The 27924-nt window shown below is 42.1% G+C and overlaps 1 protein-coding gene across 5 annotated transcripts in view; it reads left to right on the top strand.

Annotated features, from left to right (window-relative positions):
• LOC127580744 (transcriptional enhancer factor TEF-5-like) overlaps positions 1-27924 on the top strand; it is a 248985-nt gene that overhangs the window by 173618 nt on the left and 47443 nt on the right. For 4 of the 5 annotated variants that reach the window (XM_052034554.1, XM_052034553.1, XM_052034556.1 and 1 more), the window contains one exon: positions 1703-1765. In XM_052034554.1, coding sequence (XP_051890514.1) covers positions 1703-1765 — 63 coding nt within the window. Of the gene's footprint in view, positions 1-1702; positions 1766-1851; positions 1915-27924 lie in introns of all 5 variants that reach the window. The other variant, XM_052034555.1, reaches the window with a different exon arrangement.

The raw sequence follows: 27924 nt of genomic DNA, 5'->3' as shown, positions 1-27924 counted from the left end.
CATCAGCAGGACATCTCGTTGTATAACTAGTATGAATAGGGGCCGAGATTGAGAGAGCAAGTAGTTGGGATGAATGGACCAGCCATAGACGAAGACAAAAATGTTCACTTGCTCTGTAAATCCCAGGGTTACCAACACTGGTTTAAGGTATTCCTGGAGGTGTCATCACATGATCTGCCTTCAAAAGCCCACACTTCCCCCATTATTTACCCAACACATCCATACTGCACTTGCCCTCACAATTGGAAAGCAAACGGGCTATCTCCACTGCCCGATGGGGAGTGGATGTTTTCCCACATCCAATGATTTTCTACCTAGTGTGCAAAAATATTGAATTTTATTTTTATCTTTTTTTAAATCCCTTTGATTTTTCTCCTGACCAGCTGAGAATAATTTCACAAACTTGCATCTCAGAGGACAGTGGGGTTGGGTAATACTGTCACTAATCACTTTGATAAGTTGAGAGTTCTCACAACAGTCAGACTAGCACAGCACTACCCATTCCTTGTTGCATTTGTTGGATTAAGTCAACTGAGACCTTCAAGGATGTAATAGCTGATTTCCCAGATCAAGCAAATACTGCTGTTGGGGCAGTGCATGAGGAGGTCAGAAATAGCTTGCTCACAGCCTCAGCTGACTTCAAATAGATGGCCAATCAGTGGACTGCAATCATCAGCCAATTGGGGAATCCGTTCTGTAGCCAAGTGAATCCTTTAGTAGAGCAGGCACCTTGCATCTTCTTTATAAAAGCAGCAAACACAAACTCTTATGTTTTAAATACTCAAAATCACGATCTCATTGATGTGTGGCTGAGTAGCAACCTACAAACTTGATGTTGGTTCAGGTCAGTCATGGGGAAACTAGGATCTGAGGGACTCCTGTTGTGATTTACCAAACCCATTCAAGTCTCTAACATAAATCACAGAATGCTGGAAATATTCAACTGGTCAGGCAGTTCTGTGGGGAGAGAGAGTGAGGGTTAATAATTCAACTCAATGGCCTTTCATCACAACTCTCTTCATTACTTGAGCAAATCATTTCCCTATGTCCAATATTTTTTAAAATTTAAATCCCAATCCACATTTCTCAATGGATAAATAGCACTTCCAATATAATGGTGGAATGTTGCTGAGGAATGCCTGTGCATTGTAACCAGTACAGAAGAATTTCAGATTAGAATAAAAACACAGTTAATGTTTCAGGTCATTGATTTTTTTTTCAAGTGGGAAAGTGATTGAACAAGATGTTACCTTTCTTTACCAGGGGGCTCCAGTAATTAGTGTGGATGTGTGCTCAATGGTTGGCATGGGAATGGTGGGCCGAAGGGCCTGTTTCCGTGCTGTACGACTCGTAAGAACAATTCAGTTGTTTTACATGGACCCCTGGTAACGTTGTGGGGCTCATTACTGGTTGCCATTGTAACAAATCCCAGCACTAGTTTTCCAAAACAAAGGTGAAAACAAAACCTGAGGGACGTTGGCTGCCGAGAAAAGTGAAATGCCTTTCAATTGCATGGCTGTGTGCAGCTGCAGAGCTATAGTGGGAGCTTGGTGGGCATGGGGAGAGGCTGAGGCTGGTGGTGGAAGCTGCGGCTCTGCATGCCTGAACTAATTGACTAATAATGTAATCACTGTATACAGTAGTGACAGAAGCATTGCCTTTCATTTGTGTTTTTTGTCTTTAAATTATCTCGTCAACATAGGTGTCTAGTCACATACAGGTGTTAGCCAGGAAGAAAGTGCGAGAGTACCAAGCAAGCATCAAGGTATGTGCAGCCGGCATGAATCCGGGGGACATTCATCTCCATGGTTACAGGCTCTTCTTTTTCTTCCCCTTTGCTCTTTCCTGCAGGTGTCTAGTCATATGCAGGTTCTTGCCCGAAGGAAAGCTCGTGAGATTCAGTCCAAGCTAAAGGTATGCGCTTCTCTGCTTTGGCCTTGTGTTTGGCTGCTGGCTGAGGCTGAACAGCAGGTCTAGGGAGTTCTGATAACACCATCCTTCAAATCCAAATCCTTCTCAATCAACCGCACACTCCTCATGGAATCACACAGGCCCTTCAGCCCACCACGTCCATGCCAGCCAGCAAGCACCTATCTATACTAATCCCATTTACCAGCACTTGATCCGTAACCTATTATGCATTAACGATTCAAGTGCTCATCTTGATACTTCTTCAATGTGAGTGCTTGCCTCCACTAGCCATTTAGGCAGTGCCTTCCAAATTCCAACCACCCTCTGGGTGAAAAGGATCTTCCTCAGATCCCTCTTAGCCCTTACTCTAAACCTAAGTCCTCTCGTTTAAGGCAGCTATTCACTTGAGGAGCGTTGATGCTTTCAATGGCACAGGCAATGATGCTGCATCCTCCAAGCATTAAATGTTCCCTCCATCTCCTCTGACAAACAAACTGATGTTACTGAGGCAATCAACAGCAAAAAAAAATGCCCTTGAGTGATCAATAGACTGTTATTTAGGACCTTCTAGCTCTTTTGGTACATCCTTCTGAGGGGAATCCAGCTACAGCTTTAGAAGCTCTCCTGCTTGGATCTAAAAGATCAAGTAGTGTTTCTGCGCTGGAGAATGCAGATCCTGGTAAAGGTGTCAGGGTAATCTGAAGCACTTTACCGCATCGTAGGTTTAACAAGAGAGCGTGAAATATCCTCCCACCATGACAGTGATGCTGATTACAGCCAGGATTTCAGGATTCAGCCAATATGGTGTCATTTTTGAGCAAACTTGGGCCAAAAGTCTCCATTTGGCTAAAAGTTCCCTTGTATAGGCAGTCCATATCTAAACAATATTGTCCTTTCTCCAATGCATACCCCAACCCCCTACTCCTTCCCCATTAAACTACAAAAGAGCTCTGGGATACAGTCATGCGTACCAACAGGTTGATGACACCTTACATGTGGACAGCAGGAATATTTTTGTGGTGCCCTGACAGAGCCTTACTCAATGGAACATGTATCACTGACTCTACACATGCTCTTCATCATCACATCAGCTTAAGGTCAACAAACAGTAATTGCATGAGAATGCAACCAGTTTACTGAGTTGTGTAGCTGGATAATGAGATTCTGAGGAGTACATGGCTGTGGAGAAAAAAAGGCAATAACGAAGGCATTGAGTGGGTCGGATGAATGAAGCGGCCAAACCTAATCCTGTTAGTCCTTACCGAGCCACAAGGCGTTCCAACCTTTCTTTGTCCCTAATCGGAATGGAGCAAATCCATGGGCACGGAAAGGAATAGAGCAGGAAGAATTCTGAATTGGGTTGTTCCCAGGCTTGGGACTCTTCATTCTGGAAAATAGGCCAAGGATTGACCTGGGAGTTCTTAAAGGACAGTGAAGAAATATCCATTTGGGGTGGCTACCCAAAATTAGGGAATATAAACACAAAGTAGTGGGTAATATATTCAGGAGAAACGTTACCCAGAGAGGATCTACAACGTGGAACTTGCCACATGCATAGTTTTATGTTAAATATCATTGAAGGGTTTAAGGGGAAGCTTAATAAATGCATTTTACTTAAGCAATGGCAAGGGATCCTATAAGGTGGGAGAAGGCTCATGTGAAGCATAAACCTGGCAAAGTTGAGTTGAATCACATAACGTGTTGCTGCTATATAATCTATGAAGCACCCACAGTCTTGCTCTGGTTACAGTGTTCAGGTGATGGAAAGTACAATCCCAATCAAAGCAAAGTATTTGTGTTCCCCACTGAGAGGAAACTGAGCATTAGAGCCTACAAGAACACTTTTGTCCGTGGTACAGTACCATTGCAAACAGACATACCACTGTCAGCATTTCCATGTAGCTTACTGGTTCTGGGGGGAACTGGTGTATGGAAAGTCTAGTTAAAGATTTGGTGGAGGGTACTACTAACCCACTGAGACTTCTGAACCAGCCAGGGTTCTCAGAAGATCCTTGTCTCATAAACCTGACAGCTAGAAAATCCTTACTCAATCCCAATAACAGTGAGGAGACATCAGCGTCAGGGCTGACCACTAAACCTATAGTAGCTGGCCAGCCAATGCAATGTTTCACCAAGATGAGCACAGTAGGCCTTGTGACTGCGCTCTCTGTTCAGTGAACTGGTGACAGACATGCAGCTTAGAACTTCCCATGAAGGAAGGGTTCTTGTGCTGGAGTCTGGCCGGAATCAGTGCAGACTCTCTACAAATGCACGAGCAACCAAATTTGCATCAGTCATCTTTTCCTTGAACCTCCCAAGGTGTTATCAGAACTGCGCTATACTTCAGGTTCAGGTCTCAGCTTCTCTCTGGCTAATAATGGGGTGACTGTTTTTTTTATTTTGGCTTTGTGGCAGTGTGCAGTGAAATTGCAAACTAACCTGCTTCCTGTGCTTTGTAAACTAACCCCTCTCCACTCTGCAGATGTAAGGCTACCAGAGGTTTGCTTGCATGTCCCGTAGTTCCACTTACTTCGCCTGCAACAGGCCTTCCCTCTGCTTGGTTACCTCTCACTAGATAGAGGTCTGCGTTGAGATCTTCTACAAGTCTGACCTCCAATTTGTGACTTGAATCTATATTAAAGGTTCTGTTGTGCAACCAAGTGAATGTATAGAGAGACCGCTATTGACTCACACCTAATTAGTGAAACTTTTGGTGTTACATAGGGGAGGTAAAGGATTATCTAATGTATACTATAAGGGAGTTGACAAGGAACAATTCTAGCTTCGGTTGGGAAAATCCAGACTAACTTTCTGTTGTACAAAATATCCGGCTAAAGAAAAATTTGGGGACAATTTTATGTGTTCTGGAAACGGAATGTGTTGCTCCGGAAGATTACAGATGAACTAAGCAGAAAATGAAAGCTTGGGTGAGAAAGGAAGGATATGGAAAGATCAGGGAAATGCATCGAAAAGGATGAGCTGCCCATGGATCTGAATTAAACTGTTGGTTGTTTGAGAGAGATTAATCTGCAGGGATCATGAAGCAGCAAGACTGATTCAATCATTGTTTACTTTCCCCACCCTCCTGCTCCCTTAGTGGAATCTTCCATTCTCTTTCTAATCAGCCTACGTTTCGATGCTTGTATGGGTAGATTTCCTGCAATGATCCAGTCCCTCGGCTCAACAGCTACAAAGCTCAGCAGATCCAGTCGAGGTGGGGGGGGGGGGGTGGTGGGGGGTGATGAGAAAGGGAACAGAGGCCTGTATCTGCATTAGTTTATGTCCTACCACAAGTTACTGTTCCCAGTTAACTGCAACAATCTCTGGCACAGCAGTGTTTCCACAGACAGGAGAGCTTGCAATTAATCTTAAGAGAGTTCTGACTGGTGGTCGCCTTGCAAATGGTGGGAAAGGAAAGGGGAGAGCTAAAATTATCAAGAACCCACCAAAAGGGAACTCTATTTAACCCGGATCCTTTAGTCCCACAAGGGGGAGGGGTAGAAATAAAGATGAAATTCAATTTATATTGAATAAAATTTAAACAGAGCCACAGAACACAGACTTTTTGTTTATACCCTTCTACAAGAGGTTGGTGTAGACTCCAGGCTCCAGAAATAATCGTTACCATGTGCAACCAGAGACTATTCAAGAGGAGGTTGGTTATTTTTCCAATTTAGAGTAATTTGGGGAGTAATTGGAACTCCCCACCTAGCAGCACTGTGGGAATACCTTCACCATGCAGAGTGCAGTGGCTCAACAGTAAGGTCCACCACCACCTTCAAAGAGCAATTAGATTTGGGTAACAAATGCCTGTGACCCAAGAACATTCTACCCCCCCCCCCCAAAAAAGAAAATGTAGTGAACTTCATTGCAGCATTCTCCTTGAATCATTTAAAAGGAGCAGTTAGAGGACAACCAAGTCAATCATAGACCCATGCATTCATTAGCTCCAGAAAGAGGCCATTCAACCCATTGACTCATGTTGGTTCTCTGTGCAGCAATCCAGTCAATCCTATTCCTCCACTCTATTCCAGTAGCCCTGTGAGTCTATTTCCCTTGTTCCTCTCCAACTTCCTTCTGAAATCATTGATAGTCTTTGCTTCCATTACTCTCAGCAGGCAGGAACTTGCAGGGTCATTAACATTCACAACATAACAAATTAAAATTTTCCTCGCATCCCCCGCAAATCTGTGACCAGAACTGGATGCAGTACTAGCTGTGGCCTGAGCAGATCTTTACAAAGGCTCAGCATAACTACCCTGCTTTTGCACTCAATAACTGTTTATCGAGTCTTAGGTCCCAATGCTGTTCCAATTGCACCCTCAATAAACCCAGTCACAATCAGAGTTCTTTGCCAATCAACCTCCAAATTCTTCTCTTTCTGCAGAATCTTTGGAACTGTATCATTAAATCTGTACAGTGTTTTGCATCACATTTGCCAAAGCACAACACTTCACACCTCTACAATTCACACTTCTTTGTACTAAATTCCATCTGCTTAATCTGTTGCAAATGACAGGTATCATCCTTAAATCTTCAGTAACCCCCACCTCCCAGGTTTGCTATCATGGGCACATTCTGAATATCCTAATCTCCTACTTATATGTATGACGAAACAGTGGTCTTAACGCTGACATTTGGGGAACACCATTGTTTACCATCCTCTCATCCCAAAAACAACTATAGAGGATGTCTCACAGTTTTAAGTCCTTGCACCATTTTTTTATCCAAACTGATACAGACTCACCTATCCAATGAGCCTATTGTTAACCAGCCTTTGACATGATACTTTGTCAAATGAAAAACACGACGATGCTGGAGCAACTCAGCAGGCCAGGCAGCATCCGTGGAGAAAAGCAGGCAATCAACGTTTCTGAAGGTCCTGAAGAAGGGTCCTGACCCGAAATGTTGACCGCCTGCTTTTCTCCGTGGATGCTGCCTGGCCTGCTGAGTTCCTCCGGCATCGTCGTGTTTTTCATCTGGATTCCAGCATCTGCAGTCCTTTGTTTCTCTATACTTTGTCAAATGTTTTCTTAAAATTCACTGCACTCTGTTCATTAAGCATTTAACTTCATCAAAAAATACAATTAGGTTAATCAAACATAGTCTGCCTTTAACACATCAGTGCTGGCTCTCTTTAATTAATTTATCCCTCTCTAAGTGCCTGTTAGTTTTTTTTACCCTCTTGATTATTAAGCTAACTGGCCTGTAGTTACGATGAATGGCCTTGCAACTTTTCATGAACATAGGTGTCACATTTGTCACTCTCCTGTCTTCTGGTACCTCCCTCATATCCAATGAAGATTGGAAGATTATGGCAAGTTCTTCCATGATCTCCACCCAGACTTCTCTCAACAACTTAGGATCCAAACTATCCAGGTTATCCACACTAAATATATCCTGCCTATCAATTTCCACCCATCCACTACCTCTACCAGCTCCACTTTTCCTCGATTAGGACAGACACAAAAGGCGTGATCAGTGTTGATCAACTTCTCCTCAGGCTGGGGAAGATCTAGAGGAAGAAAGAAGCTGTCACCTTGTCAGTCCATACCACCACCCCTCCCCTCCATTTCTCCAACTCCTCTGCTGCTGGTTCTCCAGCTTTTTACTCTTTTAAACCCTCTCCACGTCACCCAACTAGACACTCAATCCTACACGAAGCATTACCCAACTACTCTGAGGTCCTCTGAGCTATAGCAGGTCGCTTTATCCTCCCTAAGCCATCATTCCAAGGCATTATTACACCTTCTCTTGCTACCCTAGATGCAACTCGGGCTTGGGCAGTTCTGCGTCCCTGAGCTTTGCACTAACTTGCAGAGCCAAACACAGCGATGGGTTGTTGTCTGCCCTTCAGCTGGCCTGCAACAGCTTAAAGGCGGTTGGACCAGGGAGTGGAGAGGAGAAGCTGGTGGGCCAAGATGCTTTCTCTCAGGGTGCAGGTGCAGAGCCTGAGGGAAACACTGAAGGGTGCCTTGCTCAGCCAAGTCACTTCCCTGTGGAGGCGAGGGGAAAGCCACATGGTTTTGGAGTGAGGCCAGGACGTCGAGAAGCACTGCATCCAAAGTAACCTAGGTTGGGTTGAATCCCTGCCAATGGATGTGGCTCCACATGGCTGCAACTACAGCTCTTAAAGGATGGCTGTCATAGCAGGGAAATACCAAACAGAGCTTGGAAAATGGTTTCACTGTATTAGTATGTCTGCACAGTATTATCCCCTCTCCCCATACCAGCAGCACAGACAGGAGTGGCCATAGACTGAGACAAAGATCCCCTTCCTCGCACATATTGAAAATATTGGGTTAGGCTAAAATCAGACTTGGCTTTGATTTCTCAGAAGAACTTTTCTTGTCCTTAAACAAGGTCACAATAGCGCAGAGAAATTGCCCGTCGACTTCAGCCTGCTGTGCGGGGAAATCCAGGTGATGTCCGAATCCTCGCTTGGTATCCATTTACCATTATTTTAGCTTCTTATTTCCCCATATATTCCCAACTGTCGAGGTAAATGTAATGTTGCCACGTTGCCGTGAGGTGCACATTTACTGCTTTGATCGGGTCGTTATTCCTCCTGGAGAAGCATCTGGAATTCTTGCTCTGGAGTGGCGCTCAAAGCTTCTCCATGGCACCCAAGGCTAGCCAGCTCTGTCCCATCACTCCCTGCCATTGAAGTGGGCTTCCCTTGCATTTGAAAGGTGTATTACTGAAGGGTGTAGAATCTGGGTCAGTATTTCTCTCCCCTTACTAGTTTTCGTAAGACTGCTCATAGCCCCGAAAATTCACCTCTTCCCCAAGCACCGGGCACAGTGTTGAGCTATAATCTCATTGCTTTTATCACCTCCAAGACCCGAACCCAAGTGACTGTTCTTTCTTTGAACACTGAGACGGGGAGTACAAAAGCTGAAGTAAACAAATATTGGAAATACGCAGCAGTTGGGCCAGCATCTGTGACAAATGCAGCAATCAGTGTTCCCAGCGTGAACTTTAGCCAGAGCTCCCAGCCAAGGCGGTCTTGTGAACGAATCCCCTGCCATTCATTATCAGCTCTGTCCTAATCATCCAGTTGGTGAGATGCTCCTCGAGTGGTACCACCTCTCTGCAAATTTTAGCAGGCCGTGGTGTCTCATTGCCTTTATAAGGTGAAATTATCATTCAGAAGGCTGTTATAGGGGTCTGCCAGCAAGTGATAGGAGGGATCACAGAATGTGAGCATTTCTTCAGCGAAGACTTGAGGCATCTTTATTAACAATTATACTATTGTCATTTCCCATTGTGGCCCAAAAGCTAGTACTTCAATAAACAGATGCCATTTTCATAAGGTCCACATTGGAGGTTTACATTCTTCAGGCTTTGTTTTATATCTATAAGGAACTAATATAGTTATACTGATCCATTTTTGATGCCAACTCATCTCAGTGGTGGGGTTTTGGGCAGAGTGGTCTTCTGACTTTCATACAGTTCAGTAAATGCTACTAGTTAATAAGTCAGTCCTGGTAATGACTGCATCTGCTGGATATAACTCCTATTGTCTCTCTGTACCTGGACTGGACTAAACACCGAGTCCCCATAGATTGCTTTAATTCAACAGTATCATGCTTGAGGTCAATTATTCTAGGAAAAGGCTACAAGATTGACTTGTGGAGGATAAGACTGAATTTGTAGCCAGCCTCCTTCCTCTTTTGCTCTGCTATCACCAAGCATGCCTTTGCTGTTAACTTCTCCAATCCAACCGCTGTTTCTTTGCCTCGTTTTCTCCCCCCAAACACGTCCATCACATTGCATGATTGAAAAGCTGGTTCTGAACTTCAACCTGTTTTTTTTGTTTTCTGGCCTTGTCCACATCATTGTTATTCTCTGCTAACAGTGAGATTAGTGGTTTCATTAAACATTGGGATTGAGGATCTTGGAGGAAGATGTGAACTCACAAGGGGATTTGCCTTGAGTTTTGCTCAGTGAGATACTCGTGAATCGTTTGTGTTCAATCAGGCTAATTGAAAGATGGAACAATTGAGTTCCCATTAAGCAGCATCTGCTGCACATTATACCCCCACAAAAAGGCCCTCATTTAGATGGGGTAAACAAATTAATTCAGGTGCAGTAACAGTTTCGATTATGTACTTAACCTGAGAGAATATTTTAAATGGGAAATGCTTTTTCTTTCTGATTTCCCTCCCCAGAGTAAGTATCTGTTGCCTTCTCAGTAGCTCAGACTTCAGAAAATGTCAGGCTGCGTTTTGAAGAATTCCACCTTGCCACCAGGCGTCCTTTGTGCATGCTGCTAGGCCTGCCCTCACCACTCTTCAAGAAAGAACCCCTCACCATTGACAGTTGCTCTTTCTTGCTTGTTGGCTTCGAGCTCTAGATGATAATTTAACAGGACTGATTCTCTCTTGGAGTGTGTGCAGGAAAAGCAGCTTGTATTAATTTCCCACGCTGGGTCAGTGGACATTGACTGACTCGATCCATCAGATTCTTTCATTAAACATCAGTTTCCCTGGAGAAGTTGGGCAATTGGCTCACAGGAGTAGCTGGTTCCTGGACTGAAGTGGAAAGTCTTCAGCCAATCAGTTTGTATGCTGTTTATGGGACTTCCCTCGCACAGAATATTTCTATTTTTGCACCATCTGCTTTACTAGCCAATTCCTGCTCTGCCAGTTGTTACGATGAGAAACACCAGCAAAAGTAGGGTCTGGAAGTATAGGATTCCCTAAAAGGATACAGGGAGAAGAAATCAAAGTCAGAGAAGAGATAGATAAAATAAGAGTGTAAACATTTTCATGGAAACACTGTCTGCTACGACCAACTTCTGTCCTTACCGAATTCTCATGGAAGCCTAGGATGCAATGCTAATGGCATCTCTGAAAAGAGGAAGAACTTTCATTTCTATAGCACCTTTTACAATTTTGGAACGTCCCATAAAACTTTACAGCCTTTGAAACATTCTTTTTGACTGCAGTCACTGCTGGAATGTAGGAAGTTTGGCAGGAAATTTGGTAGCCAATTGATACACAGAGGTGTGTTTCCAAGACAGCAGTCTGATGGTGACCAGCTTTTTCTTGTTAATAGTATTTGTGAAGGTTAAGCATTGACCAGAGCTCTGTGGGAGAAACAGAATACAAAACTGAAAACTCAACATATGGTAACACTTGCTCCAGCACTATCAATAAATTTCATTCAAGCTTTGAGAACACAGAAAATCCTCTCTGTTCTTGTTGTTAATCCCACTGTGGATTGATGGTTACGAATTATTCTCTGGTTCTCCCAGTGGGCTCTTTAAAAGCACCAAGGTCTGGGTTACGGTACAAGACAGTATCTGTGAGAAGCACATCTATTGCAGGTGTTACTTTGAAACCCTTTTTAGGCAATCAATATCTCAGTTCATTGAGCTGTGTTGTATATTGCCTGTGAGAAAGAGAGGGTGGAGAAAGTAATTTTGATTAAAATAGATCTCGGTGAAATGAGCTGAATGTTATATTGAGTCAAAATACTGAAAGTAACTGAGATTGGAATATATTTGTACAGCTCAAACAGGCTTGCAGTTGATACTTCTGGGAGCCCTGCAAGGAGGCTTGGGTTTAATCTTAAGAATATTGTAATAAGAGTAGTCCTGTTGTTTTTTTAAATTTAAATTTAGTAGCATATTACGAGTGAGTTGAGCCTTTGCTGATTTTTCTCTTTTGGATACCAACCTTTGCAGCTGCAAGATGGTATTTCAGCTGTTTAAAAACACACAGGTAAACCAATCAATCCATTCTCGGTCAGTGCTGAGAGAGATTCCAGGAAGTTTTACATCACCGGTTAATGCCAAGAACAAAATCTTCAGCTTCTGCAGAACCAGAAAAAGAGAAAAGTCAATGTAAATAAAAAAGCATCTTTCACAACTTCGGGACTTTGAGCTTTCCAGCCAATGAAAAGCTTTATGTGTAGTCAGTGTTGTGGTGTGGGGAAGGTGGTAGCCAAAACTGTGTATAATAATATCCTACAAATAGTACTACAATAAGAACTAGGTCATTTTTTAAAGTGATATTGGTTGAGTAATCAGTGTTAGCCCTCTATTGTAAATCTAGCTGAGGAGACCAATGGGTCATTGGTTTAACCCCTCATATGAAACATAACTTCCCTTACCCTCTCATTAGCATAGTGTCCCCATTGGATTTGGTGGAGAGAGTTTAAAGCCTAAAGTTCTAATGAGGCCAGAGGATTACCCACCCAATCAAAATAATAAGAAGTCTGGCCAAAAGTACTATTGACTCATTATCTGTGAGAACATGTAAACAAAAATTATTCTTTAAAAAAATAGGATGACTGTTTACAAATGGGAAGTGGCTATTGTGCCTTTGGAAGGGGAAGGGATGCCAGCACTAAGCTCTCTGACAGGGTTTAATTTGAGGGTTTTATTTCCTATGGTTAGATCTTTAATCAAACTTTCTCAAGTCTGAAGTCCCATGTGAAAGACTTAGCTGAGATAAAACTTGTAGGAATGCAATATAGGGCATGGTTTAAGGCATGCATAAAATAAGTAAAAGCATAATGATGGGAAATGATGAGAGACTCAAGTGGCAATAAGTGCAAGAACTCATTTGTTCTCATCTACATTGTGAACTACGATCTGGAAGCCAAGCTGCAGTTATCAAAATTTATTGATTGTACTGGTAAAATTGTAAAAACAATAGTGACATTGAGGCTTAAGGAACAATTTCAGATGGAAATGCATCATGTGGACAAATCCAGATGGTCATTTAACATGTTTAACAGAAATTAAGCAGAAAATGCTGGCTGCATTCAAGCCAAAGACCTGAAAAGTTAACTTTGTTTCTCTTTTCAGAGATCATAGAACGGTACAGCACAGTGCGGGCCCTTCGGCCCACGATGTTGTGCCGATCTATGTAAGCCTATTCCATGATCAATCTAACCCTTCCCTCCTACACAGCCCATAACCCTTATATCCATGTCTCTATCTAAGAGTCTTCTAAATTCCCCTATTGTATCAGCCTCTACCACCATCCCTGGCAGTGCATTCCAGGCACCCACCACTCTCTGTGTGTAAAAAAAAACCTACCTCTGACATCTTCCCTAAACTTTCTTCCTCTGACCTTAAACTGATGTCCTCTGGCATTGGCCATTACCGCCCTTGGGAAAAAGGTGCTGGCTGTCCACTCTAACTATGCCCCTCATAACCTTATACACCTCTATCAAGTCACCTCTCATCCTCCGTCGCTCCAAAGAGAAAAGCCCTAGCTCGCTCGACCTATCCTCATAAGACATGTCCTCTGATCCAGGCAGCATCCTGGTAAATCTCCTCTGCACCCTCTCTAAAGCTTCCACATCCTTCCTATCATGTGGTGACCAGAACTGAACACAATACTCTAAGTGTGGTCCAACCAGAGTTTTACAAAGCTGCAACGTTACCTCGCGGCTCTTGAACTCAGTCCCCCAACTAATAAGGGCCAACACAACATACGGCTTCTTAACTGCCCTATCAACTTGCGCAGCAACTTTAAATGATCTATGGACTTGGACCCCAAGATTCCTCTGTTCCTCCGCACTGCTAAGAATCCTGCCATTAACTTTGTAAATGATCATGCCTGACTTTAGTATTCCCAGCATTTTTGTTTTCTATTTCAGATTTCCAGCATCTGCAGTCTTTTTGATTTTCATTAACATGTTGAAATATATAGCCCTTTCAGAACTGTACCAAGCAGAAAATGAATGAGTTTGGATAGGCAGAGACTGGGAGGGAGATCTGGTGTTAATGGAAGACTCTTTATCATCAATGTGGTAGCGATACAATGAACAATTTTAAACAGTTCTGCGATAATTATTTTGAATTGTAGAATGGATCCCATACATTGCCAAAACTGTTGTTAGCATTGGTAGAGTGCAGGGCACAGCAGCAATCTTAATAAGTGGGAGAACAAGCTATTTTTTAACTACTAGAGAAGGTTAGGATGTAGAGCCAGGAAGAGGAAAGGGTTGAGGAGGTACGAGATATTCAGGAAACATTAAATATTTAACTTAGCACTGCTCCGTCTCCACAAATCAATTATAAACAAAGTTAAGATAGAGACACAAGAGACTGCAGATGCTGGAATCTGGAGCAACACACAAAATGCTGGAGGAACTCAGCGGGTCAGGCAGCATCTATGGAGGGAAATGGACAGTTGACGTCCAGATGAAGGGTCTTGACCCGAAATGTCGACTATTTCCCCCCCATAGGTGATGCCTGACCCGCTGAGTTCCTGCAGCGTTTTTTGTATAAACAAAGTCATCGTAAAACCAAGCTGATCTCAAGCTTGAGGAGGAAATAATTTTCTCCTGCCTGGATATTGGAACCGATTTCCCTGCTTTTTTCTGCAAAGACTGCACCTTAAAATTGTTTTGTATATCTGTTAAAGCTATTCCATCTATTTCTGCTAGAAGTTCCACCCATTTTGTGTTTTTATTAAAGAATTTTCAGCATCTGCAGTTTTTTATTTTTCTCTTCTAGGGATGCGAATGTGCATGTCATTTCCCCAGTGCCATCTGTGCATGTAACGACACCATCAATGTGCACAGTGGTCGCTTCAGCCCTGATAACAAAAATTGAACCAGTAAAGTGCAGCTTACGACCTGCATTTTTCGCTCATAATAAGAAGCAAACCCCTGCACCAAACTGCCATCCAGCTGTGAATTGAACTACCCCTGCTGGGACATTGATATTTTGCTCTCTGTTTGTGCCTGACAGTTCACTGCACTGCTTGGACTGGAGATCATTTCTGTGTATCAGAGCTGGGCTTTACAGGAGCTTTTTGTTGCATTGATCAATGCTAATGAATTAGAATTATGAGCTCACAGTTGGGTGTTAGTGTTCCCCTCAGCACTCACTTTTGGTGCACTTAATCACAAATGGGTGGAATCCAATTTCTCACCAGCCAAACATGGACATCATGATATCTAGATTGTGGTCATGGAATTGTTTTGTTAAACCTGGCCAGTTGCCCCAGAATGTGTTCAACCAGCAGTATTCAAGCTTTCAATTGCCTTGCAAGTATCAAAATATTATATCTGCCTGAAGTCCTGGAAAGGTGGTTATTGACCTTAAAGGAAGATATTTTCTTAATCTGATCCGTGTTTTACAAAGATAAAGTACTGCAGATGCTGAAAATCTGACATCAAGCCATCTGTGGGGAGAGAAAGGGACAGTTAACATTTCAGACTAGACCTTTCATCAACACAAGATAAAAGTTCTAATGAAAGGACTGAAATGTTAACTGTTTTTCTCTCCACACATGCTACCAGCTGAGCATTTCCAGCAACTTCTGTTTTTACTCTCTGCTCTGTTTGGCGAGAAGGATGAGTAATCCCAATATGTATTGCCCTAACCTGCCTAGTCCAGTATTTCGTATGTTGTTCGTCTCTAAAATCTAGCCTCGACAGATCACTGATACAGCAAAAATAAATAAACAGTGACAAATATAAAAAGAGGCAAGCCTGATGATCGCTATGCATTTTATTGGAACTGCATTGGATAATCATATAAGGTGCTGGATTCCTTGTGTTTAACCATCCTGAGTAAATCTCTTGTTTGCCTTTGGTTAAGTCGATTTGTTTGTAAAATTAGCTCTCTAGCTACTGAAAGACATGCTGCCAGTTGATTAGACCTATATAATTACAAACTTTACATTCTTACCCAAAGTCTAACTGATTTCCACAGCAGTAAATAATACAGGGATAGATTTATTTCCATGTATATTAACTGCTTGCCATATTAAAGTTAAATTTTAATGCTGCTGTGCATGTTAAAATGTCATAAATCTATAAATTCATTGTGGCATAATTCAGAATATAGACATAATATTGCAAAAGACTTCATGTGTGTGGTGCTGCTAAAACAGCTGAGAGCCTACAGCTTGAAATAAAAAAAGTCCCATCAACTTCACACCCTTACTTAAGCCTCTCAAATGGCTTGAAGGCTGCAAAGTCATCTTCAGATTCATAGGAGCAACAAATCTCCAGAACGGGCAGCACGGTAGCGTAGCAGTTAGCGCGACGCTATTACAGCGCCAGCGGTCGGGGTTCGATTCCCATCGCTGTCTGTAAGGAGTTTGTGCGTTCTCCCGTGTCTGCGTGGGTTTCTTCCGGGTGCTCCGGTTTCCTCCCACATTCTAAAGACATACGAGTAGGTTAATTTGGGTTTAAAATGGGCGGCGCGGACTCGTTGGGCCAGAAGGGCCTGTTACCACGCTGTAAATAAAATTAAAAAAACTTCTTCAGCATTCAGGATGTATTCAATTGCATATATTTGTCAGTCATTTACAAAACAAAAGGCTCAGTATAGAATCCCAAACAGAAATGACACTTTGACATTTTGATTTGACTTAAAATAAAACTCATGCTTTCCTTTCAAATGCAGGCAGGGTGTTTTTAACCAAATGAATAAACTGGTAGTGAGTTTAAGCTCTCAATGAAAATCTTATCATTTGTTTCCCACCACTTTGAGTCACAATTTTAAATCGTACAAAATTCATGATTTTAAAATTCACTGTGCATATTGGAAGATCCAAGTTTATCCAGAAACAATCCTGAATTGTAATTTAACAGCCTTTCTTCTTATCCCCACCTCGCCCAGCACCCCTCACTACCAACCTCCAGCCTCATTCCGGAGTAATCCTGGAAGTGGCAAGAATGATGTCGCATTACCTAAGGAGTCTTGTAATATGACCAGTAGTGTGATTGCAGGCGCTGCTTGGGAAACCTGTAGTATGACCAAGTTGTGTAATGGCAGGCTCTACTTAGGAAACTTGCAATGTGCCCATCCAACAGGTTAAAGTAGTGGCAGTGATCTGTTCCTGGGAATGGCAATCACCAAAGACAAGCGGGGTATTTAATGGTTGTATACAGCACTTGTAAACTCCTGATGGGTTTCCACAAAATCTCAACACACTAGCAAACCTTGGTGGCACATTGGAATGCAACGTTAATAGTTGATGATTCCTTGTAAACCGAAAGGTCCAGTGTTCCCTGTAAGGACATATTTGGCCTCCCTTGTTTGGAGATACCCTCTCTGAAACCCCTTCATCTGTTCCCTCTTGCCTCAGCTATGACTTTGAATCCCATCCTTGGTCCTTCTTGGACATCAGAAATAGGAGCAGGAGGAGGCCACCTGGCTCTTCGAGCCTGCTCTACCATCCATCGAGATCATGGCTGATATTCTTCCTGCTCTATCCTTGTATCCCTTGATTTCCTTAATGTCCAGAAATCTATCAAACTCTATCTTGAATGAAGTCAATAATTGAACCTCCACACCCCTCCAAAGATACACCGCCATTTGAGCAAAGAAATATCTTCTGATCTCAGTTATAAACAGCGTACTGTTCATTTTCAAATGGTGTCCCCATCTATTCTCAAACTGTATCCCCTGTTCTAGACTCCTCAGCCAGGAGAAACATCCTCTCTGCCTCCAGCCTATCTCGCCCTGTAAGAGTTTTGTGTGCTTCAATGAGATCTCCTAAACATTGATCAAGGCCTGGTCTCCTTGATCTCTGCCATCTTCTTGCAGTTGAGAGTCGGCAGTCAGGAAAAACAACCTGACACAGTCGTGTGAGCCCGCTGCTTATCCCACCTCTGTTCCACTCCTGCATCAAGCATTAAGGATGTTTTAAGTGGCTGATACCTTTTGCATTAAGATTTCATTTACACATCCAAGCTCTGAATATATCCGTAAATGTAGCAAAAAAACTACTAGATTCCCAGGGATTAAACCTAGCAGATAATTAGTGTGTTAATGACTTACTGCTGCTGTATAGAGAAGGCTTGGTTAACTCACTCCCTGGAGTGAATATGTACCCATTATAAACAGAACATTAAATCTCAGTCAACTGAGTATGCATCTGTTTACAGTAACTGCCGTTCCATCTGATCTGCAGTGATTCACAGGGACGCCATGCTCAACACATGGTACACCCAGACACCCACGCAAAGGGTTAACACGTCATCTAACACAGAGTGCTAAATCCGAGTTATTTTTTACAAACCATGCCCAGTTGCCCATGATTTATTTGGCCTGTAATTTTATCTTGTATAAACAAAAACTGCACTTGTTTCAATAAATACACTGCAGTGTCGAATGGGAAATATTTGCCTTACAAGGAGCTTTCTTGACAGGCTGATACCAGCACTCAGATTAGCTACACAGGAACACAGCAGCCTGTGTCTTGGGAGCAGTGGGGAATTCCATAAACAGCACAGTAGCAGTGCTCACAGCTGGGTTGCCTTGTCCATACATTTACTGAGGAGCTTGAAGTGAGACAGTCAATGCGTAAGTGAGTCACACAACCTCTTCATAGAGTAATCTCGATATCATTAATCTAGCCCAACCGGTCAATTCTGCACATTTACCTCCACAACCTGTCAGCGTATCTTACTTCTGAGGAGTTATGGCAAAGGGTCATAGATCCGAAATGTTGACTGCTTCTCTTTCCACAGACCTGCTGAGCTCTGCCTGCGGTTTCTGTTTTTGCTTCAGATTTCCAGTAGCTGCAGATATTTTGTTTTTGATTTTCATTTTCTATGCTTTTTCTTCCTCGTGTTTATTTCTACGTATTCGCATAGACATTCAACAGCAGTACAATTGTCCGCCCAAGCACACCACCAATAACAATCATTTGGAAGTCGTCATTCTTCAATGACTCAAATTCATTAACAAGTCAAAGGCTGCACTGAAATCTGCAACATCTTAATTTTTTTGAACTATGCATATCTAGTTTAATGGTAATATGGGATATGGATGCAAATTCCATGGATGCAACTAAAAAGGCTCAATAATGTGATTAGCAGGGCACATTAAGACAAAACATTTACTTGCCCAGCCTAGTCCAATCTGTTATAAGGCTGGCAAGAGGATGTAGGATTGCCCATGCCCACATCCAGAGCAGGAGGAAAGGGTCCTGACTGTAGGGGACAATGGAGTCAGGACATCACCTTTCAGAGCTGATTGGTTGTAGCCTCAAAGTGAACAGCATTGACCACTGGAGGAAAGTTGATGCAAACTACATTTCAAGTCATTGCAGCCTTAAAGTACTCACCACATGTCCACTTCCCCATCTCTTTTATTTGCCTGATTATTTTCAGCCCAGTAATGAATGATGGGCTAGTAGTGGAATCCCAGGTTGGAGAAAATCCTGGGTCTAATTTCTTGAATTCAAATCCTAATGGCACTGTGTGGGCACCATGATTAGACAGATTGCAAGAAAGCAGCATGCCACAGTCTTCAAGAGCAATAAAGGATGGACAATAAATGCTGGCCTTGATAGTGACACCTATATCCTGAAAGTGAATATGAAAAAGAGCGACTGGGCTTGATAGGAAAAACAAGGCAAATGCAGACTACCCTTGTGTGTGACCTCTCTGTTGAGAGACTATCATTGCTGTAAAAATGTAATTAAGTCTTTGCCTGGAGGGTCTCAGAATCCGACAGTACATTTCCCAATAATTTTAGACAATTCATCTTCAGTACAATAGCAGGCAAGTGTCAGAAGTTGATGAGTTCACGCCCTGCTCCAGTGTTTATGTCAACCCTGTATCTCATCAGATAAGGTTCTGCATTGTTAGAGTGTGCTGTCCTTCAAAAGAGAATACATTAACTTCTGTTGAAGATTTAAATGAGTGCCAGGTAGCATTTGAAGATAAGGATATGGTCATCAGTTCCATGTCCTGCACTGGCACATTGTTCTTTTGTTTTGGGGATTTTGCTTTGTATAAGGTAGTTGCCATTTTTGACTAGACAACAGTGGCTGCAATGAAAAGGAATTACTCAGTAGTTGAAATGCTGAGAAACAGGTGCTATATAAATGCAAGTCACCTCATTTTAACTAAATGAAGCAAAACTCTAAAGCTTTCATTTACATAGTAACTTCTGCACTCAATGAGATTGCAGCATTCTGAATTACCTTGAAATGAGTCCAATTTATATTTAGATTAACCGATGTAAAATTAAATTAGCTTCAGTTACAAAATAGTGCAATTTCTATCTTTACTGTATTTCACTCTCAAACTAATTAGCATGAAGCTGCTTAATTCAAATATGAAGAGTCATCTCCAGCCTAAGTGTTAGAGAAAGGAAGCCATTGACCTATCGGCAAGAATCAGAAGTGTAGGTCTGTAGAAATCTTAAATGTAAAATGGTGGTTCAGTGGCCATCATCAGAGTCCACCTTTATCCAGAGAACTGGTCAGCAGGGCATTGAGAGCTGGGGACTACCTGCTGCTCTTCACCATTTTTTTTAGGAATGAGCTGCAGGCACGTGAGCCCTTATGCTGAAAATAGAAGAGCAAGAATGAGGGTGAGGTTGGATGGCAGGGTTTCCAAGAGCAAATTAATCCCCACGGACAATTTACTGCCAACTCTGACCAGTTCCCACTTTTCAGCTTTTCATTCGGACCAGATTTATTGAAATTTTAAACTTTTTTTTTGAAGAAAAATATTCAATAGAATTAATGGGATTCCTAAAAGAGATTTATCATGCATGTTTGAAAAATTCTCACCACTATTGATTGCATTTTGTTTTGTCTGTCCAGTGAAACCTGCTTAGAAATGTTCATCTGTAATATTGAACCAATCCTTAAAATATTATTAAGTCCGCAGAACTAGCTGCTGCAAACTATTTGAATCAGACTGCCAATTAAATCTTTCTACAGGCATCATCAAGAAGGTCACCAATATCTTGTACTGAAATACTAAGCTCTGTTGTAACTGAAGATAAAAATATAGCTTCAGCTGAAGACAGTGCAAAATCATTCCAGCCCTAATGCACTGTGACATCAAAATAATACGTTGACTACATCTTTTAAAGTGGTGCTGAGGCCAGATCATTTGAGTTTGTTATTAAAACAAAACAGACACTTGCTGAACTATTCCTTCTTATCGAGTCCCAATGTTTTGTGTAGAATACCTTTTATGAGACTTCATATCAGTTATCTGAATATGGAGTATTCAGTAATAAAGAATTAGCAGGGGTGGAAGCAGCTATATAAAATACAAAATCTTCACTCTAGAAGGCAACATTATTTTCCGGTAAAACTCTAATCCAAATAAGCATGATGTATCGTAAACCAAGCAGGTAGCCCAAGTCAGAGTTTCAGTTTAATCTTGGTACAAGCATCGTAAACCAGTGATTGATTAGGTCTTGCGGGCGTTAGCACGTGCCTGCTCAGTCAAGGTATAGTCCCATTGTCAACAAGTTGCTCAGTTTAATAGTGTGAGCTCAATTTAAGCCCCTCACTCAGACAGAATTGTTGAACCAAGGTAATCTGGGCAGGTTTCACTACTGTGATTAACTGAATGAAAATTTGTGTTCAATCCCATTAATTATGTGCTTTTCTTGAATCCAGGCAATGAATGTGGTAAGTATCTAATTATTTTGTCCATTTGTGTGCATGTTTGTGCATGTGTTTTTTTCAAAAAACCTCTCCTGCCCAGGGTGCTTCTAGGACTGCTTCCAAGACCAAGCCATTTGCAAAGTATGTTGGAGAATTTAACTGACTTGTTTAGAAGGCTCCAAACTGTAGCCTGGGAGTCAGTTTCAAAAATACACTCCCTTTTTTTTAAAATGGACTTTCATTGAGACTCAAGTAATCAGCTACTTGACTCTGGAAGTGTGGTTGCACCCAATGCTTTATAATTGTCCAATCGGACAGATCATTACACAGTTCCAAAGTGCTACCAGATTGGCTGTATAACCCAATTTATTCAAGGAAGGGGGCAGAGTTCAAATATCCCCGATAAGGATTGGAATAGCCTATAGTCTCCATTTGTCTTTTATAAGCCAGAAAGGTTTGCTTGTTAGTAGGAACATTCCAAGAATAGCTTTGATCTAACCTGGGCTGGAAGAGGTTATTCCTTGGCTGTTTTATTTTATGCTGTGTTTGTGGATAGAGAAACTGTCCTGTCCTTTCATTTTCTGACATTTGAAACAAAAATGTAAAAGTCATTGAGAGCAGTTGGTCTCAAGCAAAACGGGTGCCAGGTTGGTAAAGGCTTGAAGATAGTAGGCACCTTAGCATGGCATAGTGGGGCAGCTGGTAGAACTGTTACCTCACAGCTGCAGTGACCCAGGTTCAGTCCTGACCTCCCCTGCCGTCCGTGTGGATTTTGCGCATTCTCCCTGTGATCGTGTGGGTTTCCTCCAGGTCCTCTGTTTCCTCCCACATCCCAAAGATGTTTGGGTGGGTGGACTAATTGACCACTGAAAATTACCCCCAGTGTGGGTGGGTGGTAGAACTGTTGGGAACATGGGGAGAACAAGTTACAGAGAACATCATTAGGGAATGGGATTTCACTGTGAGCCAGCACAGATTTAATGGGGTGAAATGGTCTCCTTCTATGTTGAAAGCCAAGAGGGACTATTGGATGAAAGGTTTATGATAGAATATCTACTTTATGTCAGTCACAGAGAAATTTTAGTCAGTTCTTAGGATGGATCCTTTGATACTTGGGGATGCTGGAGAACGTAAGATCTTTTAAGCCTGTTCCACTATTCAATAAGATTGTAGCTGCACATGTGCCTCACATTCACCTTCCCACTCAGTCTCATGTCCTCTGATTCCACTGGTCTCCAAAACAAAATCTATATTTCTCAACCTTGAATATATTGAATGACTAAACATCCAGAGCCAACTTGAAGTGGAGAATTATGAAGATGTATAATCATTTGCATAAAGGAATTTCTCCTCATATCGATAACCTCCTCTAAATGGATCCCTTATACTGAAACCATGTTCCTGGTTCTGCATTCTCCAGTTAGAGGAAGCAACTCTCATCATCTCCTCCTGTCAATTCCTATTCGGTTCATAAGATTATGAGAGACACAGATAAATAGAGAGTCGGTATCTTTTTCCTAGGGTCGAAATGTCTGATACTAGAGGGCATGCATTTAAGGTGGGAGGGGGGTAAGTTCAAAGGAGATGTGCGGGGCAAGATTGTGTAAAGTGGTGGGTGCCTGGAATGCGATGTCAGAGGTGGTGATGGAGGCAAATACGATAGAAGCACTTAAGAAGCTCTTAGATGGGCACATGAATTTGCAGAGAATGGAGGGATATGGACATTGTGTAGGCAGGATGGATTGGTTTAGTTAAGCATTTAATTACTAGGGTTTATCAGGCCTGTTCCTGTGCTGTACTGTTCTATGTTCTATATCTCAATGGGATCACCTCTTGTTCTTCCAAATTCTAGTGTCTAAAGGCCAGCCTTAGTCAATCTTTCCTCATAAGACATCCCAGGAATCACTAGTGAACCTGCACTGCACTGACTCCACAGAGACAAAAACTGAATGTGATATTAGAAAGAGGTCTGATCCAAGCCTGGTGCAATCTCAGTAGGATTTCCTTAATTTGGTTCTCTAAGCACCTTGTAACAAAGGCCAATGTACTATTTGCCTTCCCAACTGCTTGATGTAGCTGCATGCTTACTTTCTGAACAAACTCAACAAGATTCCTCTGAGCACCAAGATTTTGCTGGTTTCTCGCTTTTTCTGAATCTGTTGTCCTGTTCCTCCTACAAAGTTGCATAACATCACATATTCCCCATGTTCTAGCCCATTAATTTAAACTGTTTATGCCTTTGGAGATGCTTTGGATTCCCTTCACAGTTCAAGTTCTCACCTGCCTTTGACAGGTTTAGATATAGTTCATTCTGTCTTTTCATGTAGGTCATTAATATAAATTGTAGACAGCTGAGCTTCCAGGAGTGATCCCTGTGGTATCCCCATACTTAAAGTCCTCCAACCTGAAAATTACTCCCTCATTTCCATAGGTTTCTATCCTTTATCAATCCTTAATCCAAGTTAGTTAGCCCCAACCTTGTGAGCCTTTATTGTAAACCAACACACAAGATGCTGCTCATTAACTTCCTTTTGAAAGTCCACTGGTTTTCTTATCTATCCTGTTAGTTACATCCTCAAGAGGCTTTTATTAGATTTCCTAAACTTGTTCCGTCGTGATTCATTTTATGATTTTCTGAGTGTACAGTTCCAACACTCGTAATGATGTATTCTAGCACTATGCTGACAACAGATGGCAGGCGATCTGATCCATTGTTCCTAATTTTGTCTGTCCCTTATTTCTTAAATAGCGGCATAACATATGCTATCATCCAGTCCGCTGGGACTATTCCAGAATCTAGGGAATTCTGAAAGGTCATCATTAATGCATCTGCTATCTCTGCAGTTGTGAATTTTATAACCCTGGGATGCAGGATATAGGATCTAAGAGATTTGATTTTCAGTCCTTTCAATTTATCCGGTACTTTGACCTTGCTGATAATTAATTAAATTCCTTAGAACATTGTTTCCCCTCCATTTCTACTACATTTATTGTGTCTTCTGCTTGTGAAGCCTATTAGAATATTTGTTTACTGCTTCAGAAGGAAGAGTTGAGAAAAACAACATTGATAGGATGCAGAATAGTGGAAGGCAGGTCATTGTAAACCTTGGCAGTACAACACAAGTTTATTGATATTTGCCAGAAACCCCAGAATAACTTAAATATTTTACAGAAGGATTATGTATGCTGGAACAGAAATGGAAATTTCAAGGGAAGCTGAAGGAGAATGTTGAGGAATTTGAGGTATAAAGCCAGTGTATCACATCAGGTAGATCCTGAATAACAGGCGAGTTCACAATATAGATCCAACAAGCTACATCACCCTTAGTATGATCAGTCAAGGGCAGGTCCAGTTTGATCAATACAACTGAATTTTATTGAAGAGGTTCGGTTTAGAGTGTATTAATAAGGGCAGTACAGTAGATGTAGTTTACATGGACTTCAGTAAGGCCTTTGACAAGATCCCACATGGAAGACTGGTCCAAAAGGTTAGGGCCCATGGGATCCATGGCAAGTAGGCAAATTGGATCCAAAATTGACTTGGTAATAGGAGACAGAGAGTGATGGAAGAGGGCTGTTTTTGTGATTGTATGCCTGTGACCGCTGACGTTCCACAGGGATTGATGCTGGGACCCTTGATGTTTGTAATATATGTGAATGATTTGAATGTGAATGTAGGAAGCATGATTAGTAAGTTCGTGGATGACCTTAAGATTGGTGGAGTTGTTGACAGTGTGGACTGTAGTCTTAGGCTACAGGGTGATATTGATGTGTTGGTGAAAATGGGCTGAGAAGTGGCAGATGGAGTTAAATCCAGATAAATGTGAGGTGATACATTTTGGAGTACTAATGAGGCTTGGGCATCATGAATGGTAAGATCCTAGGGAGTACTGAGGAGCAGAGGAACTTTGGCATGCAAGTCCAAAGATCCTTGAAGGTGGCAACGCAGGTAGATCAGATGGTTGACAAGACATACAGTATGGGATACTGGCTTTCTTCAGTTGGGATATTGAATACAAGAGGAAGGAGGTTGTGCTCCAACTTTATAAAACATTGGTCAGACCTAAGTTGGAGTATTGCGTGCAGTTGTGGCCACATTACAGCAAGGATGTGATAAAGCTGGACAGGGTGCAGAGAAGATTCACCAGGATTTAGCTTGGGATGGAATGTTTCAGTTATCAGGAGACACTGGAGAGGCTTGGTCTGTTTTCCCCGGAGCAGAGGAGGTTGAGAGGGGTCATGATTGGGATATATAAAATTACGAAGGGTATAGATTGGGTAGACTGTGGGAAATGTTGCTCCTTATCAGAGGTGAATAAAACTAGAAGACATAGATTTAAGGGTAAGGGGTAGAGGGGACCTTTTCCACTCAGAGAGTGCCAAGTACATGGAATACACTGCTGGAGAGAGCGGTGGAAGAAGAGTCACTGACAGCATTTAGTAAGTGTCCAGGTGAGCACAAATCACCTAGACATAAAGGGCCATGTGCCAAGTGTTGGGAGATGGGAATAATATGGATGGGTACCCACTGGTCAGCATGGATGTGGTGGGCCGAATGGCCTGTTTCCATGCTGTATGACTCTGTGACTGTCACCCCCTGGAAACATGCAAATACTTTAATGAAAAGATATATTCTGTGGGATTTTCCTCCTTTGCCCCCACCTTTCTCAACCATCACAATTGAAATATTGTTTAGAAAAGACAAATAAAGAGTCAACCTGCCCTCTGTTTAAGTAAAACTACTAAAACCTCACCTATTCCTTCACTGTTCATTGCCTCATGCCTTCCCTCGCACAGTCCCACTTTAACATTGCCAAGGTGTCAGTCCAGATCATTCCATCATTTAATTGTATTGATTTTCAGTAGTGTGCACCTTTTCCCTGGCAATGAATCACCACCTATAGTAAATGCTTACATTAGAATTATTAATTTTCTTCTTACCTATTGCATCCACGCTGAGATTTTGTTTAGTTAATAGTGATGATTAAATATTTTTCGCAGAGGAATCAGTTTTACTTTGATTAGCAGGAATTCTTCTCCCTATCGAAGATGAGGGAGGCTTTCATGTTTCCAATTATTAAAATTGAAATCGAGATTTTGGCAATTCCTGGTTAAAGTGATGTTTTGTACCTTTTAAGTTGAACTGGTAGGACCATTACATTTCACTCAACACTTTGGTTCTAATAGAGAACAGACAGCAGGTACCCAAAACTGCAAAATTAGTTTCTGAGTTACCTTTTACTACAGAGCCTTAAAGCAAGTCCATACTATGGACAGCACAATGGTGCAGCCAGTAGAGTCACTGCCTTGCGGAACCAGAGACCCAGGTTCAACTCTGACCTCGGGTGCTGTCTGTGTGGACTCTGCACCTTCTCCCTGTGACTGCACTGCACTGAAGGTGCACCAGTTTCCTCCCGCATCCCAAAGACGTGCGGGTTGGTAGGTTAATTGGCTGCTGTAGATTGCCCCTGATCTGTAGGTAAGTGGTAGAATCTGGGATTAATGTAGGATAAGTGTAAAAATGGGTACTCGATGGTTCGTTCAGATTTGGTGGGCTGAAGGACCTGTTTCTTGCCATGTCTCTCTCTGACTCTAAACTGCTTTTCCTTTCTTGCTTAAATGCCATATGATTAATGAGTGTGAAACTACCCCTAAGTTGACCTTTATCCAGCAATCATGTAGAGGAAAATCATTAGGGTGTTTGGAGTGAGAAAGGTCATGCTGGTGATGTGGATTGTATTCTTCTAAGGTCCAGTGGTGTGTGTTGTGCCCAGGAGTTTAATTCCCCTTTTGCTACTCACCTGAAATAAATTAATTCAGCTCATATTTACTAGGACTGTCTGTGTTGGTACGGTTTGCTTTCTTATTTGGGAATAAATTACCAACCAAGCTTTTGTTTAAATCCCATTAAATATTTGCAGTTGTTGCAAGTCTAAGGATGGATTGTTCCTTGTTGGGAACTTTCATTTCAGATGGTGCTGATAAGTCAGTGTGGTACAGTCCTGTGCTACTTTCATAGGGTTTGAAGGATCAATCATCAACTGAAACCAAGGTTCAAGGGGTAGGGGGGAGTGCTCTCCCTCAAGCTAGAGAGAGAAGTAGAACTATAGAATTATTTGAACATAGAAGGAGACCCTTTGTCCATCAAATCTGTGCTGTCTCCTGGTACAGCAATCCCATCAGTTCCATTTTCTTCCCCAATTTATTTTACCCAAGAGCCTATCCAATTCCCTTCTGAAGGCACTAATTGATCCTATTTCCACCTTTCCTACATGCAGTCCATTCCAGATTCCTTTTACTCGCATATCCCTTGCATCTTTTACCCGAAATCTTAAACCTATGTCCCCTGGTTATCTGTTGGGAAGATAGCTGCTCTCTATTAACCCAATCTAAACTAGCCAGGATCCTGCACACCTCTTAACTAACCTTCTCTCAATCTTCACTGCTCCAACCCCAGTTTCTCCAGCCTAATCTCAGAGATGAAATCTGTAAATCTCTTCCATGCCCTCCCCCCCGGACCTTCACATCCTTCCTAAATTGTGACGACCAGATCTCCTCAAAAGATAGTTGTGTCGATGTTCTGATCTTGTGTGTTGCAAAAGTGATCATAAAATCCCAGGGCTGAATTACCAATCTTGGGGTTATGTTGACATTTTGTTTA

This window comes from Pristis pectinata, chromosome 20 (assembly GCF_009764475.1).
Source record: "Pristis pectinata isolate sPriPec2 chromosome 20, sPriPec2.1.pri, whole genome shotgun sequence".
Lineage (NCBI taxonomy): Eukaryota > Metazoa > Chordata > Chondrichthyes > Rhinopristiformes > Pristidae > Pristis > Pristis pectinata.
The sequence above is the reverse complement of the archived record's forward strand: the minus strand, read 5'-3'. Positions and strand labels throughout refer to the sequence as shown.